The following is a 21,209-nucleotide window of genomic DNA, read 5'->3' as shown; positions in this document are numbered from 1 at the left end:
CGACTAAATTTCCAAAAATTGTTAAAGAGGCATACGCTTGAATTCAAACGTCAACAATAGCTATGATTAAAATAATTTTAGGAATAGAATTTTCTAAAACGATTTACCTAGAATTAAGGTAAATTAATGACGATTAAAATAATTAATATCAGCTCTATTTATTTATTTATTGAAGAAAAACCTCTTAATTGCGTCTCGACTCGGAGAGGTTTATCTTTGGTTTCCCAACTTGTTCATTTTAATTAAAAACAGTGATCTATTTTATTCTTTCACTCATCCTGTTTGAAACTGCATCCTCATATGTTTCTTTTCTTCGTATGAATTATGAATTTGTCTATTGACCTCGAGTAATTAAGCATTCTTCTTGCCAAGAACATATTGTTCGAAAAAGGTTGTAAATTTGCCGTTTTATTTATTTACAGTTAAGTAGAAACACGTGTTTAACTCTACACGCGTCCATAACATAAACCTGAGAGCTGTATGCTCATTTCGAAGTACGTTTTTCAATTCAAAACCTCATAGAAATAAAAGGATTTAGTATTGTATTATGACGAAAATTGGACAAACAATTCATTAGCTGAGATTTATTTCTTTGTCAAAGTTTTACACAATCGAGCTTATATCTAGGACATCTTGGTAAAGCCATAGTCCAATATTAGGTATGATTCTTTATACAGTGCGCGTAATCACAGTGGCTCTTACTTTTCAAATAGTTTTAGCAAAGTCGGTAACTACTGAAAAATATGCCAAAGTAAATTTCTTTCTTTTAAAATTAAGTGAATGATACATTATTCGAGTATAGTAATTTATGCTCTTACAATTATTGTAGACTTACTTGGAAAGATATGGATATCTCAGTGAAAATAAAAATGGTTTTATGGATGAAACCAATTTTCATAGGTCAACGGAAATGTTTGAACAAGCATTAAGAAAATTTCAGTCATTTGCTTCTTTAAAAATAACCGGTAAGATTTGAATCTTCATAATTAATCGATGTTTTATTAGTTTATGTAAAAGGTCCGTCGAAAAACGTTCCAAGGTTTTCACTAAACCGAGGTAGTCATATGGAGCTTTGTAGTTCATTGCTTGTTCTTGAATTGTTTGTAAACAACTATAAATGCTATAATTAAAACCGGCTCACGCTCGAAACATATCGTAAACCAAAACGCCCAATGCCAAGATATCGTTTTTACCATTAGTTCGTAAGATAAGATAAGTTCTTACCACGTTCATGTAACCGTAAAGAGCACGATCAAAACCGTTGGTTAAACTTTAAACTTTCCAACATTTAGGTCAGTTGGACAGCGAAACCCTAAATGAAATGAATAAACCTCGATGCGGAGTTTCAGACATCAAAAGGAATATTGAACACCCTCAAAATTTTTCAGTTCTTGGTAATATCTGTTACTTGTCTATATAATAAGGCGCTTCAAGCAGAAATTGATAAATGTTTGTCCAACGTACAGGCACCACATGGAGCAGAACGACTCTCACCTATGCAATTACTGAATATTCAAAATATTATCCGAGATACTGGATAGATAATGCTCTTGAGAAAGCTTTCCAGGTGCGCCAAGTAGTAACAATGCCGATATTAGTTTGCATCGTGATGTCAGAAACAATGTTAAGGCGTTGCGGTATTCGACATCAGTCATCTTAGCTATTATACGTATCTCTGATTAGATTTACTTTCGAATTTGACATTTATTTATTGCTAACGCCATTCGTTAAGCCTGATGAAATTCCAGAAAGAGTCAGAAAAATACACGACGTTTCTGGTTATAGCCTGGCATAAATTACAAGGGATGTTCTTCTGCCGTCCGGGTCACTATTTTCAGGTTAGGATTGGAGTATTTTAAGGGTGACCCCCTTAAATTTAATTAAGGATAATTTAATTAAGGGGTCATCCCTAAACCACTCAAATCATAGTTCGAAAACAGTGGTCCAGACGGCAAAATGACATGGAACATTTTTAAGAGCAGCAAAAATCAAATAGCAATAAATGTCATGCGTAGCTTTAAAAATTTCTCAGCTAGAAAAATGCGATAAAGCTTACATGGTTGGTCAACCAATGCACACATCAATTCTAAATCCATGTCATTTTGCACAGGCTTGGAGTGAAGTATCACCGCTGAGGTTTAATAAAATCACCAGAGGTAATCCGGACATTGCTGTTCGATTCGGAAGTTATGATCATGGCGACGGGGCTCCGTTCGATGGTTATAGAGGCGTCGCGGCTCACGCAGCCGCTCCTCCAATTGGAGATATTTGTTTTGACGATGATGAAAGTTGGAGTTTCACAACACCCATAAACCAATTCTATAGTATGTTTAGTCAAATTACCTTTTTATTTTGCAATTCACTTTATGCTTAGTCGCGTCGCAGGCTAGCTTAATAATAATGGAAGAAATTCGAGTTCGATGTTGACGACTGACGTTTCTTTTATGTATACCAAATTAACATCAAAATGTCCGGTCTTGCGCTATTGCGCACTTGGAACTACTTTACATTGCCAGCCTAGGCACACTTCTACCTTGAAACGTACACTGCTACTAGATGAAGGCTCATTAACGTTCTTAGATTGGAGAGTATAGAAATGGTTCAAACAAAATGGGCAGGCTGATATGTCTTACTCCACATGTGTACCAATTTCCATGTTTTAGAAGCCTGGTTTGGGAGTACATATCTCCGCAACTAAATGTTTTAGACCCCATGTTCTTTGACACTTTTCACTCAGTCTGTCCCAAAGAGTACTCCCTTTAATTGATTGCAGACTCATCAGAAACACCCTTTATAGAGATTATGAACAAAGAGAATACCAAAATTCCCGTAGAAAAGTTTAAACCCTAAAAATCTTCTAGCTTGACATCGTCTCATCATAGCTCAAATTAATGCTTTCAAAATTTGTCTAATATTTTTAGAGGTTGACTTCAACTGGGTAGCTCTACACGAGATAGGTCATTCCCTAGGACTGGATCATACTAACATCCTTGAGGCCGTAATGTATCCCTCTTACAACTACGGTGCTAAAGCCGTCCTTCACGATGACGATATAAGAGGAATAAGATATCTTTATGGGGTAAGCTCTTCACAAGATTCAAAAATTCAAACGAGATGAGAAATGGCATGCTGTTCTTGTTCTGTCGAAGATAGCCACACATTAGCCCTTCAAACAAATTTTTGAAATGTACGGCTGCAGCAAGAGTAAATGAAGCGGATATATTTTCTATGTATCTGGGTTCAGGCACTAGTATCCGTGACCAGTAAACAAATTATTTGAACCATATTTTTGACCAAACTCACCCTGGTCGGCATTTCTTAACGTACGGCTTTATTTCATTGTTAAAATGCCAACATTTTTTCCCACCCTAAGTAACTGAATAGTTCGGCTTAACTTCCTCTTGCTGAAAAACATTTTCGTTTGCAATATCTGGAGGTATTTGTTTTATAAGATCTGAAATACATACAGCCAATAGGAATCATTTTTAGCCATTGTCTCAACGTATGCATGACGAATTTTACATCGCGAAAAATCTATTTTGAGGCGTGACGGATAGTTTTCAAGCCAGAATCACAAAACCCGCATAGAAATTAACATGGGAGAAATGGGGCACAATTATTCCAATTAGCTGTATGCATTCTTACTAAGATTGAATACCATTCCTATTGGAAAAGTGAGAATTCTCCTTCTCTTTTGAAGAAGATGAGAAACACTCTCACGTTAAGATCAGTAAAAATATAAATTAATTTTTTTAAAGTCTAATTATTACGAAGAGGATATGAAGTAACACCAAGGAAGATGAATAGTGAATAGCGCAATAGTTAACGACCCCTCTTAAGCGCTGGTGGTATTTTTCATTGGTTGAGGTAACTATTACAATTTTACTGAGGAAAAAAAGTTTGGGATATTAAAGCTTCTCGTATAAACTTCTCAATTTAATGTATCCAATAAAAAAAATAAAATAAATGTTTACCAATTACTCTTTAGTACATTAAAATCCATCCAAACACTATGAGACTATTGTAAAGGCACACCCCATTTGGAAGCCAAATACACAGCTAAAGAATGAAAGCCACTAGGCCTATACTTATGTGTTTCGAAATTGAGGTTAGCTCTTTAGTGTCTTCCTCGCAAAAAAGTAAGTAAACATCTAAACCGGCGTCGAATTCTTCAAGATTAAGCCAATTTTACTTAAAGCGCAACTTTTAATTTTCATTTTCATAAAATTTTATATTCGAATACTCTGTACTCTCATGTACTTTTTCGAAACTAATGCAAAATTTCATGATAAAATAATTTGGGCAAATGGAATTTTGAAAAAAAAAACGAAGATAAGCAATTTCTTCAAATAATTCACATTTTATAATCATTTCTATATACTGAAAATGTTAAATATCTGGACTTCAGTCATCCCATTTGGTTTACTTATCATTCACTTTTTCTATTCTTTGTCCACAAAGATAGCTTTTATCAATTTTCATAGTGTCAGTAAACGTTTAACTTATATACGATATAGTTATTGAAAATGTAAGCAACATGAATACCACTTATTTAATGCTCAAGTGCCTTTATATGGTCAGCTGAACATTACGTGTTGAATGACGTCATATTCGCGTGGGCATTTAATTAGTCAATATATTTCAGTGAATGCGTAACAAACACCTATAAGACGCCCTATACTAATGCATATATAACTTTGGAGCTTCTATTATCCCTGTGAAGATTTAATCAACCATTCCTATGGAGATTTAACATTAGTGTTCCGATAATTATTCTTACAGGGATTTAACTTTGATAGTATCGAATTTTCCAGGTGTTTATGGTCCATTTTCCTTATATTGAGCTTCTCCTTAAGGTGTCTTGTTCTAACAAATATTTCAGTTAGAGCAAAAGTATGATATGGCCGGCATCATCTTGTTTGGACATACACTATCTGTAGTTCAAATGCACTTGATAAAATAGCTAAATTGAGGGTTATGAATACGTTATGTTCAGTTTCATAGAACAGAAAGTATTGACCATCAAGAGCGACTGAAAATGAATCTAGAAGCGTCACACACAGGCCTAGTTCCTTAAACTTGATTGTGATAAATAAGAGAGCGGAACTGACACGCCATAACAGAAAGGGTACTAATTACCCGATAAGGTCACACACTCTACTGTTTAGCACCACTATTAATATCTAGAGATGGGCCGATACCAATATCGGTATCGGTACCGGTATTTGGCTAAACCGATAGATCGGTATCGGTTCAAACTGGTATCGGCCCATCTCTATTAATCTCTTAGTTTTTTCATGAAGGTCAAAGAAAGAAACAATGCGGAAATAAAAGTAGAAATGCCAGTTTTTCCTAATGAGCCCTTCATACAATACGTCACACCTTTTTGTTCACTTTCTACTCTTTTCTCTTCGTGGCGATATATTCCATGAAAGTACAATCTCCAAGCCTCAGATCGGGAATGTATCTAAAGACCTGATAGCGGCCTAAAAACTGACCCATAATGGGCTGTGAAAGGAAATGGAACTGTAATGTCCTATCTTTAAGCGGCAATAGACTCCATACTTAAATCTGATTGAAGGTAAGGGGAAGGCCTTAAACTACGTTAAACTGTCAGCTCCTCAGATCACCGTCCCAGAGAGAACTTGTTTAGATTCGTGATCGGAGCACATAGGTCGCTAGCTACCTCAATCCTAAGTTCAAATAGATTAGATATGACGTCAGCGGTGACGGTTTCTACACCTCTCCTTTTATACGAGCAGAAATTAACATAAAATGTCTTGTTAAAGATTCCAGATCTATGTATTCCTGTCATAAGGGATATCCACAAACGAGATACACTTTTCATTTTGACGATAAATATCAATAAATTTCGTCCTATTTCTCGACGCACTGTAATTGTTAACACAAGCTAGTAAATTTTCCCTTATCTCTTTAAACAAGCGTTATTTGTACCGTAAATATTAAAATTAACTTATATTAATTTGAGGAAATAACTCTCTTTAATTTACAGCGTTGCTTGAGATGTAGGCCTACTTAAGTTATTTATGATAGTTTTACACAATGGCTCGTGGAGCTTATATCTAGGACATCATCTTGGTAAAAGCATAACCTTATCACAACAATATGAGTTTTTCACGTGAGGTTTCAGTAAGTATAATTGTCTCTTGGATTTTTCTCCAAGTAGTGTCGTCTAAACCCGTAGCTACCGAAAAAGATGCCAAAGTAAATTAATTTCTATTCACACTTTAAACACCTTGCAATAAATATGAGAAATTTCATATTTACAAATCTATTATTGCAGAGGTTTTTGGAAAAATACAGATACTTCGATCAAACCGACAATGGAGTTGCCAATCAACTACTTTTTCGCAGTTCAACAGATAAATTCAAAGAAGCAATACGAAAATTTCAGTCGTTCACTTCTTTAACAACAACTGGTAAGTGAAACGAAAACTGATTCATAAGTCGCTTTCTTTTGGAAAATGTGAATTGATGAGAACGGTTAGGGAAGACCTAATGTTATGAGGAATTGTTAAAAAATATTTATAGCTTACAACGTTAGTTGATTCGATGAAAACCGAAGTGGATTTGTTTATGTTATTTCTAGTTATACACGATCATAATCAATAATTGTAATGTTTTAGAGTCCGTGATGAGAAATTAATCTGATTTTCATTAAAATATTTAGGCGAATTAGACAGCGAAACTCTGAAAGAAATGAATAAGCCACGATGCGGAGTTGCTGACATCACTCCAGCTAACAGAGTGAGAACGAAGAGAAATTTACATCCCCAAAATTATTCACTTACTGGTAATTTATCATTATGAACGCCCTCAATTTAAGGATTAAATTTTCGTCTGGCGCAGGTTCAAAATGGAGCCGTACAAATATTACCTATAATGTTACAAAATATACAAACAAATATCCAAAGAGGTGGATAGATAAGGATATTGCTAAAGCATTCGAAGTAAGCAGTCACATTTTGAGTTTTGTACAAACCAAAAAATTGCGATGCATAATCTTAGTGTCTGTCCGGGTGATAATCTTGAGTTGCTATGAATGAATCTGAAACTATTTCTTAACCTTAGTTTTCGTGTTCATCGAGGCATACGTAATCACAGACAAAAAACTACATAATTCTACATTTGTGTAGACAGTATATTCACAAACGTAACTATTAGCTGAATTTGAAGGTTTTCTTTCTCAAAACGTAGGCATAGTACCAAAATTTGATAGATCGAAACCAAAAGTGTACTTCATTAAAGCTGGCTCGCACCCTGTAATTGGACAAACCCCTTTACCGCTCAGAATAGTGTCGCCCTCCCCCTCTGCATATGATTACCTTAACCACCATAGTGTACTTTTGACCTTCAAAAACTTCTACGATTGATTGTTTCGTGTAGAGGTTGAAACGAGGGCCGTTTGCTTTTCATTTTACATAGCGTCTAGAACCAAAGGGTGCGAAGGATACTTTTGGTTTAACTATGTACTTTTGAATGTACATGATCGAAAATTGAACTTAAAATTAGGGTAACAGCGAAAAGAATGGGGCATCAGACGGTTCCTTCCTACATGGTGTATAATTTTATGAAATAGAAGGCTAGTTGGGGAGTAGAGATGATTGGATAAGCGGAGGTGTGACGTTTTGTAGAAGGGGTTTATCACTTACTGCCGTGTCTCTATTTATAAATACATCGCAAATTCAGTTTTAACCCTTTTTTCGTAGGCTTGGAGTGGAATTAGCCGCCTTAAATTTGAAAAAACTAACGATGGCAAAGCGGACATAGAGTTGAGCTTCTCAAAGGGAGATCATGGTGACGAAGATCCTTTCGATGGTCAGGGAGGAATCTTAGCTCACGCATTTAGTCCTGAAAACGGTGACGTTCACTATGACGATGACGAAAAGTTTTATTTCACCTTTTCCAAGGAAAAGCTCTACCGTAAGTTAAGTCGATTGATTCTAATACCTTAAGTCGATTATAAAATGAAAATTGATCCTTATTGTATTGTGCTTAGGCGTTGACTTTTATTACGTAACCCTGCACGAGCTGGGTCATTCCCTGGGACTGGGACATTCCGACGTTAAAGGAGCCGTTATGTATCCCAGCCACGAGAGATTGACAGATAAAGTAGCCTTTCACGAAGATGATATAAAAGCTATGAAAGAGCTTTATGGGGTATGCGCTTTAAAAACCTTTAATCATACCGTACAATTCATTGTAAGATAAGAGTGGTACGACGCGAGAATGGACTATACACTCGGTTTAGCTGTCGATCTTCCTATTTAGTCTGTATTAAGCCTATGACAACACCTCACCAGGCGTCGCTTTAAGATAATCTATGACGTTTCACCTACGCCACTTCTAGGCAAGCTCTCAATAACCAGTGACAAACTTATGGAGCATATCTATAGGTGAAACAGCGTTCAGTTGTTAGGCACACAGTATAGATAGCTTACACAAATGGAGGATTCATAGCATTTACACCAGGAGGCCGGGCTACCTGGAGGACAAAACCAGTCTGCTTTTGTTCTCCAGGTACTCTGGCCTTCCGGTGTAAATTTTGAGTGACCTTGACCGAAAGTAGAGGTCATTGCATTTTCCTCAGATCGTATCAGTAGGAAACTGAGCAGGTAGTTTTATGTCTTTCCTTGAATAGGATTCAGAAAATGAAGTATAAACTACGGAGAAACAGACCGCCAAAACGTGCACTACACAACTATAACGAAGTCTATAATTCAAATCCATAAGAAACGTGAACGGTCTATTTGATATTGGTATGCTAAAACACATGTATTATCATATCTAGAAATAATTTAACAGTAAATAATAAAGCTTGTACTACCAATTAACATACACAAAAGCCAGTTTTGAAGTTTCGCGTATTTTAAATGGTCTATAAAGAGGGCATCGGTGGGTGGGCAGAAATATTCGAAAACGTCATAGGTCGTGGTTCAAAGAAGCTTAGTCGTATTTCGAAAACTACCACTTCGGGAAATTGGCGCTGCGAAAACAAGGACTAGGTGACGAGTCCTACTCCATGTGGAGTCTTTGTATTATAATGAAATTAAATTTTACTATGAGTTTCTTCTCGTCCGCATGGGAACTCATTCCGATTACAAAGGCGTTCAGTCAATCCATAAAAAAAGGATCGGACCGAAGTCACAATTAGTGTTAAAAACTATCATATTACCCAGCTACTTTCTTGGTTGTGCCGTTATCTTTCATCCTTCGGTTGCAGACTAACTTTAACTTGATTTAAATTAGAAGACATAATTTGGTGGATCAAAAACTTCTTGAACTTTCATTCCGTAATTTAAATTATAAAGAAACTAAACATTATGAAGTCCTGAACCGCGCGGTTCATCAAAATGATGACTACATTCTTACTGAATGATTTTCGAATGCTCTTTTAACAATGGAATGGGTAAAGGGTGGTAACAGAAAGAACTAGATGTTTGGGGTCGAAGTAGTTAAATGACGGCAGTGGACTAACCATAAACAAAAAAGAATAAAAGATCTAAAAATTTAAGCTTCTGTACGACAGTGTGCCTACTGTCTGCAACCGTTGCAGTATCTTGGCGTCACGTGGTGCCAGTGACGTATTTCAAATAATTTTTACCCACCCGCCGATGCGAGCAGCTTGCGTCCGTATGTGCGTGATCGAGTGGGCTATGGTCTAGCAGCCGATTTTTTCAATAAAACCGAATATTCGACCCTACTAATTTGCATAAGTTTACAGCAAACCAATTTTTTTGCATAAGGCCGCCATTTTCAAAAGTTTGCTTCCAAAATACTAATTTGCATAAATTCTGAAAAAACTTTTTCATGCATAAAACCAGTATTTTCAATGGTTTGCAGCCAATATACCAATTTGCATAAAATTCCCCATCCACCACTATTTTCAAGAGTTTGCTACAAGAATACTCATTTGCATAAATCTACCGAAAACTCGATGAAACTCAGAAAACTCGATGAAACTCATGGTTTTTACAAGGAAACGTAGCTTCGCTTAGAGCTTCCCTTAGCTTCGCTTCGCTTAGCTTAGTGGTTTAGAGTAATTTAGAGTGGTTTAGAGTAGTTTAGAGTGGCTTAGAGTGGATAGAGTGGTTTAGAGTGGTTTAGAGTGGCTTCGCTTAGCTTAGAGTGGCTAGAGTGGTTTAGAGTGGTTTAGAGTGGTTTAGAGTAGTTTAGAGTGGTTTAGAGTGGTTTAGAGTGGTTTAGAGTGGCTAGAGTGGTTTAGAGTGGTTTAGAGTGGATTCGCTTCGCTTAGCTTAGCTTAGCTTCGTTTAGCTTCGTTTAGCTTCGTTTTGCTTCGTTTAGCTTCGTTTAGCTTCGTTTTGCTTCGTTTAGCTTCGCTTAGCTTCGTTTAGCTTCGTTTAGCTTAGCTTCGTTTAGCTTCGTTTAGCTTCGTTTTGCTTCGTTTAGCTTCGTTTAGCTTCGTTTTGCTTCGTTTAGCTTCGTTTAGCTTCGCTTAGCTTCGTTTAGCTTCGTTTTGCTTCGTTTAGCTTCGTTTAGCTTCGTTTTGCTTCGTTTAGCTTCGTTTAGCTTCGCTTAGCTTCGTTTAGCTTCGTTTAGCTTCGTTTAGCTTCGTTTAGCTTAGCTTCGTTTAGCTTAGCTTCGTTTAGCTTCGTTTAGCTTAGCTTCGTTTAGCTTCGTTTAGCTTCGTTTAGCTTAGTTTAGCTTAGTTTAGCTTCGTTTAGCTTCGTTTAGCTTCGCTTAGCTTCGTTTAGCTTCGTTTAGCTTCGTTTAGCTTCGCTTAGCTTCGCTTAGCTTCGTTTAGCTTCGTTTAGCTTAGCTTCATTTAGCTCCGTTTAGCTTCGTTTAGCTTCGTTTAGCATCGTTTAGCTTCGTTTAGCTTCGTTTAGCTTAGTTTAGCTTCGTTTAGCTTCATTTAGCTTCGTTTAGCTTCGTTTAGCTTCGTTTAGCTTCGTTTAGCTTCGCTTAGCTTCGTTTAGCTAAGTTTAGCTAAGCTTCGTTTAGCTTCGTTTAGCTTAGCTTCGTTTAGCTTCGTTTAGCTTAGTTTAGCTTAGTTTAGCTTCGTTTAGCTTCGCTTAGCTTCGTTTAGCTTCGTTGAGCTTAGCTTCGTTTAGCTTCGTTTAGCTTAGCTTCGTTTAGCTTCGTTTAGCTTAGTTTAGCTTCGTTTAGCTTCGTTTAGCTTCGCTTAGCTTCGTTTAGCTTCGTTTAGCTTCGAATACTTTCGCTTAGCTTCGTTTAGCTTCGTTTAGCTTCGATTAGCTTAGCTTCCTTTAGCTTCGTTTAGCTTCGTTTAGCTTAGTTTAGCTTAGCTTCGTTTAGCTTCGTTTAGCTTCATTTAGCTTCGTTTAGCTTAGTTTAGCTTCGTTTAGCTTCGTTTAGCTTCGCTTAGCTTCGTTTAGCTTCGTTTAGCTTCGTTTAGCTTCGTTTAGCTTCGCTTAGCTTCGTTTAGCTTCGTTTAGCTTCGATTAGCTTAGCTTCGATTAGCTTCGTTTAGCTTCGTTTAGCTTAGTTTAGCTTAGCTTCGTTTAGCTTCGTTTAGCTTCGTTTAGCTTAGTTTAGCTTCGTTTAGCTTCGTTTAGCTTCGCTTAGCTTCGCTTAGCTTCGTTTAGCTTCGTTTAGCTTAGCTTCATTAAGCTTCGTTTAGCTTCGTTTAGCTTAGCTTCATTTAGCTTCGTTTAGCTTCTTTTAGCTTAGCTTCGTTTAGCTTCGTTTAGCTTAGCTTCGTTTAGCATCGTTTAGCTTCGTTTAGCTTCGTTTAGCTTAGTTTAGCTTCGTTTAGCTTCATTTAGCTTCGTTTAGCTTCGCTTAGCTTCGTTTACCTTCGTTTAGCTTCGTTTAACTTCGTTTAGCTTCGCTTAGCTTCGTTTAGCTTCGTTTAGCTTCGATTAGCTTAGCTTCGATTAGCTTCGTTTAGCTTCGTTTAGCTTAGTTTAGCTTAGTTTAGCTTAGCTTCGTTTAGCTTCGTTTAGCTTCGTTTAGCTTAGTTTAGCTTCGTTTAGCTTCGTTTAGCTTCGTTTAGCTTCGCTTAGCTTCGTTTAGCTTCGTTTAGCTTCGTTTAGCTTCGCTTAGCTTCTCTTAGCTTCGTTTAGCTTCGTTTAGCTTCGTTTAGCTTCGCTTAGCTTCGTTTAGCTTCGTTTAGCTTCGTTTAGCTTAGCTTCGTTTAGCTTCGTTTAGCTTCGTTTACCTTCGTTTACCTTCGTTTAGCTTCGTTTAGCTTAGCTTAGCTTAGCTTCGTTTAGCTTCGTTTAGCATCGTTTAGCTTCGTCTAGCTTCGTTTAGCTTCGCTTAGCTTCGTTTAGCTTCGTTTAGCTTAGCTTCATTTAGCTTCGTTTAGCTTCGTTTAGCTTAGCTTTATTTAGCTTCGTTTAGCTTCGTTTAGCTTCTTTTAGCTTAGCTTCGTTTAGCTTCGTTTAGCTTCGTTTAGCTTAGCTTCGTTTAGCATCGTTTAGCTTCGTTTAGCTTCGTTTAGCTTAGTTTAGCTTCGTTTAGCTTCATTTAGCTTCGTTTAGCTTCGCTTAGCTTCGTTTAGCTTCGTTTAGCTTCGTTTAGCTTCGCTTAGCTTCGTTTAGCTTCGTTTAGCTTAGCTTCGTTTAGCTTCGTTTAGCTTCGTTTAGCTTAGTTTAGCTTCGTTTAGCTTCGTTTAGCTTCGTTTAGCTTCGCTTAGCTTCGTTTAGCTTCGTTTAGCTTCGTTTAGCTTCGTTTAGCTTCGCTTAGCTTCGTTTAGCTTCGTTTAGCTTCGTTTAGCTTCGCTTAGCTTCGTTTAGCTTCGTTTAGCTTCGATTAGCTTAGCTTCCTTTAGCTTCGTTTAGCTTCGTTTAGCGTCGTTTAGCTTAGCTTCGTTTAGCTTCGTTTAGCTTTGTTTAGCTTCGTTTAGCTTCGTTTAGCTTCGTTTTGCTTCGTTTTGCTTCGTTTAGCTTCGTTTAGCTTCGCTTAGCTTCGTTTAGCTTGGTTTAGCTTCGTTTAGCTTCGTTTTGCTTCGTTTAGCTTCGTTTAGCTTCGCTTAGCTTCGTTTAGCTTCGTTTTGCTTCGTTTAGCTTCGTTTAGCTTCGTTTAGCTTCGTTTAGCTTCGTTTAGCTTCGCTTAGCTTCGTTTAGCTTCGTTTAGCTTCGTTTAGCTTAGCTTCGTTTAGCTTAGCTTCGTTTAGCTTCGTTTAGCTTAGCTTCGTTTAGCTTCGTTTAGCTTAGTTTAGCTTAGTTTAGCTTCGTTTAGCTTCGTTTAGCTTCGCTTAGCTTCGTTTACCTTCGTTTAGCTTCGTTTAGCTTCGCTTAGCTTCGCTTAGCTTCGTTTAGCTTCGTTTAGCTTAGCTTCATTTAGCTTCGTTTAGCTTCGTTTAGCTTCGTTTAGCTTCGTTTAGCATCGTTTAGCTTCGTTTAGCTTCGTTTAGCTTCGTTTAGCTTCGTTTACCTTCGTTTAGCTTCCTTTAGCTTAGCTTAGCTTCGTTTAGCTTCGTTTAGCTTCGTTAAGCTTAGCTTCGTTTAGCTTCGTTTAGCTTAGCTTCGTTAGCTTCGTTTAGCTTAGCTTCGTTTAGCTTAGTTTAGCTTCGTTTAGCTTCGTTTAGCTTCGCTTAGCTTCGTTTAGCTTCGTTTAGCTTCGTTTAGCTTCGCTTAGCTTCGTTTAGCTTCGCTTAGCTTCGTTTAGCTTCGTTTAGCTTCGAATACTTTCGCTTAGCTTCGTTGAGCTTCGTTTAGCTTCGTTTAGCTTCGTTTAGCTTCGCTTAGCTTCGTTTAGCTTCGTTTAGCTTAGCTTCGTTTAGCTTCGTTTAGCTTCGTTTACCTTCGTTTAGCTTCCTTTAGCTTAGCTTAGCTTCGTTTAGCTTCGTTTAGCTTCGTTTAGCATCGTTTAGCATCGTTTAGCTTCGTTTAGCTTCGTTTAGCTTCGCTTAGCTTCGTTTAGCTTCGTTTAGCTTAGCTTCATTTAGCTTCGTTTAGCTTCGTTTAGCTTCGTTTAGCTTAGCTTCATTTAGCTTCGTTTAGCTTCGTTTAGCTTAGCTTCGTTTAGCTTCGTTTAGCTTAGTTTAGCTTAGTTTAGCTTAGTTTAGCTTCGTTTAGCTTCGCTTAGCGTCGTTTAGCTTCGTTTAGCTTAGCTTCGTTTAGCTTCGTTTAGCTTAGCTTCGTTTAGCTTCGTTTAGCTTCGTTTAGCTTAGCTTCGTTTAGCTTCGTTTAGCTTAGCTTAGCTTCGTTAAGCTTCGTTTAGCTTAGCTTAGCTTCGTTTACCTTCGTTTAGCTTAGTTTAGCTTCGTTTAGCATCGTTTAGATTAGTTTAGCTTCGTTTAGCTTCGCTTAGCTTCGTTTAGCTTCGTTTAGGTTAGCTTCGTTTAGCTTCGTTTAGCTTAGCTTAGCTTCGTTTAGCTTCGTTTAGCTTAGCTTAGCTTCGTTTAGCTTCGTTTAGCTTAGTTTAGCTTCGTTTAGCTTAGCTTCGTTTAGCTTCGTTTAGCTTCGCTTAGCTTCTTTTAGCTTCGTTTAGCTTCGCTTAGCTTAGCTTCGTTTAGCTTCGTTTAGCTTAGCTTCGTTTAGCTTCGTTTAGCTTCGCTTAGCTTCTTTTAGCTTCGTTTAGCTTCGTTTAGCTTCGCTTAGCTTAGCTTCGTTTAGCTTCGTTTAGCTTAGCTTGGTTTAGCTTCGTTTTGCTTCGTTTAGCTTCGTTTAGCTTAGCTTAGCTTAGCTTCGTTTAGCTTCGTTTAGCTTAGTTTAGCTTCGTTTAGCTTCCTTTAGCATCGTTTAGATTAGTTTAGCTTCGTTTAGCTTCGCTTAGCTTCGTTTAGCTTCGTTTGGCTTAGCTTCGTTTAGCTTCGTTTAGCTTAAGTTCGTTTAGCTTCGTTTAGCTTAGCTTAGCTTCGTTTAGCTTCGTTTAGCTTCGTTTAGCTTCGTTTAGCTTAGTTTAGCTTCGTTTAGCTTCGTTTAGCTTAGCTTCGTTTAGCTTCGCTTAGCTTCTTTTAGCTTCGTTTAGCTTCGCTTAGCTTAGCTTCGTTTAGCTTAGCTTCGTTTAGCTTCGTTTAGCTTCGCTTAGCTTCTTTTAGCTTCGTTTAGCTTCGTTTAGCTTCGCTTAGCTTAGCTTCGTTTAGCTTCGTTTAGCTTAGCTTCGTTTAGCTTAGTTTAGCTTAGCTTCCTTTAGCTTCGTTTAGCTTCGTTTAGCTTAGTTTAGCTTAGCTTCGTTTAGCTTCGTTTAGCTTCATTTAGCTTCGTTTAGCTTAGTTTAGCTTCGTTTAGCTTCGTTTAGCTTCGCTTAGCTTCGTTTAGCTTCGTTTAGCTTCGTTTAGCTTCGTTTAGCTTCGTTTAGCTTCGCTTAGCTTCGTTTAGCTTCGTTTAGCTTCGATTAGCTTAGCTTCGATTAGCTTCGTTTAGCTTCGTTTAGCTTAGTTTAGCTTAGCTTCGTTTAGCTTCGTTTAGCTTCGTTTAGCTTCGTTTAGCTTAGTTTAGCTTCGTTTAGCTTCGTTTAGCTTCGCTTAGCTTCGTTTAGCTTCGTTTAGCTTCGTTTAGCTTCGCTTAGCTTCTCTTAGCTTCTCTTAGCTTCGTTTAGCTTCGTTTAGCTTCGCTTAGTTTAGCTTCGTTTACCTTCGTTTACCTTCGTTTAGCTTCGTTTAGCTTAGCTTAGCTTAGCTTCGTTTAGCTTCGTTTAGCATCGTTTAGCTTCGTTTAGCTTCGTTTAGCTTCGCTTAGCTTCGTTTAGCTTCGTTTAGCTTAGCTTCATTAAGCTTCGTTTAGCTTCGTTTAGCTTAGCTTCATTTAGCTTCGTTTAGCTTCGTTTAGCTTCTTTTAGCTTAGCTTCGTTTAGCTTCGTTTAGCTTAGCTTCGTTTAGCATCGTTTAGCTTCGTTTAGCTTCGTTTAGATTAGTTTAGCTTCGTTTAGCTTCATTTAGCTTCGTTTAGCTTCGCTTAGCTTCGTTTAGCTTCGTTTAGCTTCGTTTAGCTTCGCTTAGCTTCGTTTAGCTTCGTTTAGCTTCGATTAGCTTCGTTTAGCTTCGTTTAGCTTAGTTTAGCTTAGCTTCGTTTAGCTTCGTTTAGCTTCGTTTAGCTTCGTTTAGCTTAGTTTAGCTTCGTTTAGCTTCGTTTAGCTTCGTTTAGCTTAGTTTAGCTTCGTTTAGCTTCGTTTAGCTTCGTTTAGCTTCGCTTAGCTTCTCTTAGCTTCGTTTAGCTTCGTTTAGCTTCGCTTAGCTTCGTTTAGCTTCGTTTAGCTTCGTTTAGCTTCGTTTAGCTTAGCTTCGTTTAGCTTCGTTTACCTTCGTTTACCTTCGTTTAGCTTCGTTTACCTTCGTTTACCTTCGTTTAGCTTCGTTTAGCTTAGCTTAGCTTAGCTTCGTTTAGCTTCGTTTAGCATCGTTTAGCTTCGTCTAGCTTCGTTTAGCTTCGCTTAGCTTCGTTTAGCTTCGTTTAGCTTAGCTTCATTTAGCTTCGTTTAGCTTCGTTTAGCTTCGTTTAGCTTAGCTTCATTTAGCTTCGTTTAGCTTCGTTTAGCTTCTTTTAGCTTAGCTTCGTTTAGCTTCGTTTAGCTTCGTTTAGCTTAGCTTCGTTTAGCATCGTTTAGCTTCGTTTAGCTTCGTTTAGCTTAGTTTAGCTTCGTTTAGCTTCATTTAGCTTCGTTTAGCTTCGCTTAGCTTCGTTTAGCTTCGTTTAGCTTCGTTTAGCTTCGCTTAGCTTCGTTTAGCTTCGTTTAGCTTAGCTTCGTTTAGCTTCGTTTAGCTTAGTTTAGCTTCGTTTAGCTTCGTTTAGCTTCGTTTAGCTTCGCTTAGCTTCGTTTAGCTTCGTTTAGCTTCGTTTAGCTTCGTTTAGCTTCGCTTAGCTTCGTTTAGCTTCGTTTAGCTTCGATTAGCTTCGCTTAGCTTCGTTTAGCTTCGTTTAGCTTCGATTAGCTTAGCTTCGATTAGCTTAGCTTCCTTTAGCTTAGCTTAGCTTCGTTTAGCTTCGTTTAGCTTAGCTTCGTTTAGCTTCGTTTAGCTTCGTTTAGCTTCGTTTTGCTTCGTTTTGCTTCGTTTTGCTTCGTTTAGCTTCGTTTAGCTTCGCTTAGCTTCGTTTAGCTTGGTTTAGCTTCGTTTAGCTTCGTTTTGCTTCGTTTAGCTTCGTTTAGCTTCGCTTAGCTTCGTTTAGCTTCGTTTTGCTTCGTTTAGCTTCGTTTAGCTTCGTTTAGCTTCGTTTAGCTTCGCTTAGCTTCGTTTAGCTTCGTTTAGCTTCGTTTAGCTTAGCTTCGTTTAGCTTAGCTTCGTTTAGCTTAGCTTCGTTTAGCTTCGTTTAGCTTAGCTTCGTTTAGCTTCGTTTAGCTTAGTTTAGCTTAGTTTAGCTTCGTTTAGCTTCGTTTAGCTTCGCTTAGCTTCGTTTACCTTCGTTTAGCTTCGTTTAGCTTCGCTTAGCTTCGCTTAGCTTCGTTTAGCTTCGTTTAGCTTAGCTTCATTTAGCTTCGTTTAGCTTCGTTTACCTTCGTTTAGCTTCCTTTAGCTTAGCTTAGCTTCGTTTAGCTTCGTTTAGCTTAGCTTCGTTTAGCTTAGTTTAGCTTCGTTTAGCTTCGTTTAGCTTCGCTTAGCTTCGTTTAGCTTCGTTTAGCTTCGTTTAGCTTCGTTTAGCTTAGCTTCGTTTAGCTTAGCTTCGTTTAGCTTCGTTTAGCTTCGTTTAGCTTAGCTTAGCTTAGCTTAGCTTCGTTAAGCTTCGTTTAGCTTAGCTTAGCTTCGTTTACCTTCGTTTAGCTTAGTTTAGCTTCGTTTAGCATCGTTTAGATTAGTTTAGCTTCGTTTAGCTTCGTTTAGCTTCGCTTAGCTTCGCTTAGCTTCGTTTAGCTTCGTTTAGCTTCGTTTAGCTTAGCTTCGTTTAGCTTCGTTTAGCTTAGCTTAGCTTCGTTTAGCTTAGCTTAGCTTCGTTTAGCTTCGTTTAGCTTAGTTTAGCTTCGTTTAGCTTCGCTTAGCTTCTTTTAGCTTCGCTTAGCTTCTTTTAGCTTCGTTTAGCTTCGCTTAGCTTAGCTTCGTTTAGCTTCGTTTAGCTTAGCTTCGTTTAGCTTCGTTTAGCTTCGCTTAGCTTCTTTTAGCTTCGTTTAGCTTCGTTTAGCTTCGCTTAGCTTAGCTTCGTTTAGCTTCGTTTAGCTTAGCTTCGTTTAGCTTCGTTTTGCTTCGTTTAGCTTCGTTTAGCTTCGTTTAGCTTCGTTTTGCTTCGTTTAGCTTCGTTTAGCTTCGTTTAGCTTAGCTTAGCTTAGCTTCGTTTAGCTTAGTTTAGCTTCGTTTAGCTTCCTTTAGCATCGTTTAGATTAGTTTAGCTTCGTTTAGCTTCGCTTAGCTTCGTTTAGCTTCGTTTGGCTTAGCTTCGTTTAGCTTAGGTTCGTTTAGCTTCGTTTAGCTTCGCTTAGCTTCGTTTAGCTTCGTTTAGCTTCGTTTAGCTTCGCTTAGCTTCTCTTAGCTTCGTTTAGCTTCGTTTAGCTTCGTTTAGCTTCGCTTAGCTTCGTTTAGCTTCGTTTAGCTTCGTTTAGCTTAGCTTCGTTTAGCTTCGTTTAGCTTCGATTACCTTCGTTTACCTTCGTTTAGCTTCGTTTAGCTTAGCTTAGCTTAGCTTCGTTTAGCTTCGTTTAGCATCGTTTAGCTTCGTCTAGCTTCGTTTAGCTTCGCTTAGCTTCGTTTAGCTTCGTTTAGCTTAGCTTCATTTAGCTTCGTTTAGCTTCGTTTAGCTTCGTTTAGCTTAGCTTCATTTAGCTTCGTTTAGCTTCGTTTAGCTTCTTTTAGCTTAGCTTCGTTTAGCTTCGTTTAGCTTAGCTTCGTTTAGCATCGTTTAGCTTCGTTTAGCTTCGTTTAGCTTAGTTTAGCTTCGTTTAGCTTCATTTAGCTTCGTTTAGCTTCGCTTAGCTTCGTTTAGCTTCGTTTAGCTTCGTTTAGCTTCGCTTAGCTTCGTTTAGCTTCGTTTAGCTTAGCTTCGTTTAGCTTCGTTTAGCTTCGTTTAGCTTAGTTTAGCTTCGTTTAGCTTCGTTTAGCTTCGTTTAGCTTCGCTTAGCTTCGTTTAGCTTCGTTTAGCTTCGTTTAGCTTCGTTTAGCTTCGCTTAGCTTCGTTTAGCTTCGTTTAGCTTCGTTTAGCTTCGATTAGCTTAGCTTCCTTTAGCTTCGTTTAGCTTCGTTTAGCGTCGTTTAGCTTAGCTTCGTTTAGCTTCGTTTAGCTTTGTTTAGCTTCGTTTAGCTTCGTTTAGCTTCGTTTTGCTTCGTTTTGCTTCGTTTAGCTTCGTTTAGCTTCGCTTAGCTTCGTTTAGCTTGGTTTAGCTTCGTTTAGCTTCGTTTTGCTTCGTTTAGCTTCGTTTAGCTTCGCTTAGCTTCGTTTAGCTTCGTTTTGCTTCGTTTAGCTTCGTTTAGCTTCGTTTAGCTTCGCTTAGCTTCGTTTAGCTTCGTTTAGCTTAGCTTCGTTTAGCTTCGTTTAGCTTAGTTTAGCTTCGTTTAGCTTCGTTTAGCTTCGTTTAGCTTCGTTTAGCTTCGTTTAGCTTCGTTTAGCTTCGCTTAGCTTCGTTTAGCTTCGTTTAGCTTCGATTAGCTTCGCTTAGCTTCGTTTAGCTTCGTTTAGCTTCGATTAGCTTAGCTTCCTTTAGCTTAGCTTAGCTTCGTTTAGCTTCGTTTAGCTTAGCTTCGTTTAGCTTCGTTTAGCTTTGTTTAGCTTCGTTTAGCTTCGTTTAGCTTCGTTTTGCTTCGTTTTGCTTCGTTTTGCTTCGTTTAGCTTCGTTTAGCTTCGCTTAGCTTCGTTTAGCTTGGTTTAGCTTCGTTTAGCTTCGTTTTGCTTCGTTTAGCTTCGTTTAGCTTCGCTTAGCTTCGTTTAGCTTCGTTTTGCTTCGTTTAGCTTCGTTTAGCTTCGTTTAGCTTCGTTTAGCTTCGTTTAGCTTCGCTTAGCTTCGTTTAGCTTCGTTTAGCTTCGTTTAGCTTAGCTTCGTTTAGCTTAGCTTCGTTTAGCTTAGCTTCGTTTAGCTTAGCTTCGTTTAGCTTCGTTTAGCTTAGCTTCGTTTAGCTTCGTTTAGCTTAGTTTAGCTTAGTTTAGCTTCGTTTAGCTTCGTTTAGCTTCGCTTAGCTTCGTTTACCTTCGTTTAGCTTCGTTTAGCTTCGCTTAGCTTCGCTTAGCTTCGTTTAGCTTCGTTTAGCTTAGCTTCATTTAGCTTCGTTTAGCTTCGTTTACCTTCGTTTAGCTTCCTTTAGCTTAGCTTAGCTTCGTTTAGCTTCGTTTAGCTTAGCTTCGTTTAGCTTAGTTTAGCTTCGTTTAGCTTCGTTTAGCTTCGCTTAGCTTCGTTTAGCTTCGTTTAGCTTCGTTTAGCTTAGCTTCGTTTAGCTTAGCTTCGTTTAGCTTCGTTTAGCTTCGTTTAGCTTAGCTAAGCTTAGCTTAGCTTCGTTAAGCTTCGTTTAGCTTAGCTTAGCTTCGTTTACCTTCGTTTACCTTCGTTTAGCTTAGTTTAGCTTCGTTTAGCATCGTTTAGATTAGTTTAGCTTCGTTTAGCTTCGTTTAGCTTCGCTTAGCTTCGTTTAGCTTCGTTTAGCTTCGTTTAGCTTAGCTTCGTTTAGCTTCGTTTAGCTTAGCTTAGCTTCGTTTAGCTTAGCTTAGCTTCGTTTAGCTTCGTTTAGCTTAGTTTAGCTTCGTTTAGCTTCGCTTAGCTTCTTTTAGCTTCGCTTAGCTTCTTTTAGCTTCGTTTAGCTTCGCTTAGCTTAGCTTCGTTTAGCTTCGTTTAGCTTAGCTTCGTTTAGCTTCGTTTAGCTTCGCTTAGCTTCTTTTAGCTTCGTTTAGCTTCGTTTAGCTTCGCTTAGCTTAGCTTCGTTTAGCTTCGTTTAGCTTAGCTTCGTTTAGCTTCGTTTTGCTTCGTTTAGCTTCGTTTAGCTTCGTTTAGCTTCGTTTTGCTTCGTTTAGCTTCGTTTAGCTTCGTTTAGCTTAGCTTAGCTTAGCTTCGTTTAGCTTAGTTTAGCTTCGTTTAGCTTCCTTTAGCATCGTTTAGATTAGTTTAGCTTCGTTTAGCTTCGCTTAGCTTCGTTTAGCTTCGTTTGGCTTAGCTTCGTTTAGCTTAGGTTCGTTTAGCTTCGTTTAGCTTCGCTTAGCTTCGTTTAGCTTCGTTTAGCTTCGTTTAGCTTCGCTTAGCTTCTCTTAGCTTCGTTTAGCTTCGTTTAGCTTCGTTTAGCTTCGCTTAGCTTCGTTTAGCTTCGTTTAGCTTAGCTTCGTTTAGCTTCGTTTAGCTTCGATTACCTTCGTTTACCTTCGTTTAGCTTCGTTTAGCTTAGCTTAGCTTAGCTTCGTTTAGCTTCGTTTAGCATC

The 21,209-nt window shown here is 38.2% G+C and overlaps 1 protein-coding gene and 1 long non-coding RNA gene across 4 annotated transcripts; both read left to right on the top strand.

The window, feature by feature from the left end:
- The first annotated feature begins 444 nt into the window (after positions 1-444).
- Positions 445-4,074, top strand: LOC149588210 (interstitial collagenase-like). 3 transcript variants are annotated; one of them, XM_089863008.1, is made up of 8 exons: positions 445-636; positions 714-751; positions 830-965; positions 1,293-1,394; positions 1,467-1,567; positions 2,111-2,324; positions 2,922-3,079; positions 3,759-4,074. In XM_089863008.1, the coding sequence occupies exons 3-8, from the start codon at positions 878-880 to the stop codon at positions 3,786-3,788; spliced, it is 693 nt and encodes a 230-aa protein (XP_089719134.1). In that variant the 5' UTR covers positions 445-636; positions 714-751; positions 830-877; the 3' UTR covers positions 3,789-4,074. The 3 variants fall into 3 exon arrangements, with proteins under 3 accessions (XP_089719134.1, XP_089719133.1, XP_089719132.1); XM_089863007.1 differs by having other exon boundaries at positions 445-659; XM_089863006.1 differs by having other exon boundaries at positions 445-751.
- A 3,270-nt stretch (positions 4,075-7,344) lies between these two features.
- LOC149588209 (uncharacterized) lies at positions 7,345-8,733 on the top strand. The gene is made up of 3 exons (XR_016380033.1): positions 7,345-7,944; positions 8,021-8,181; positions 8,663-8,733. It is a non-coding gene; the product is annotated as an uncharacterized LOC149588209 (long non-coding RNA).
- The last annotated feature ends 12,476 nt before the right edge of the window (positions 8,734-21,209 follow it).

The sequence above is a fragment of the Phalangium opilio genome, unplaced genomic scaffold (assembly GCF_054372755.1).
Source record: "Phalangium opilio isolate 3A_F unplaced genomic scaffold, DU_Popi_V2 ptg000662l_1, whole genome shotgun sequence".
NCBI classification, from domain to species: Eukaryota; Metazoa; Arthropoda; class Arachnida; order Opiliones; family Phalangiidae; genus Phalangium; species Phalangium opilio.
This window is presented reverse-complemented; position numbering and strand designations above follow the sequence as displayed.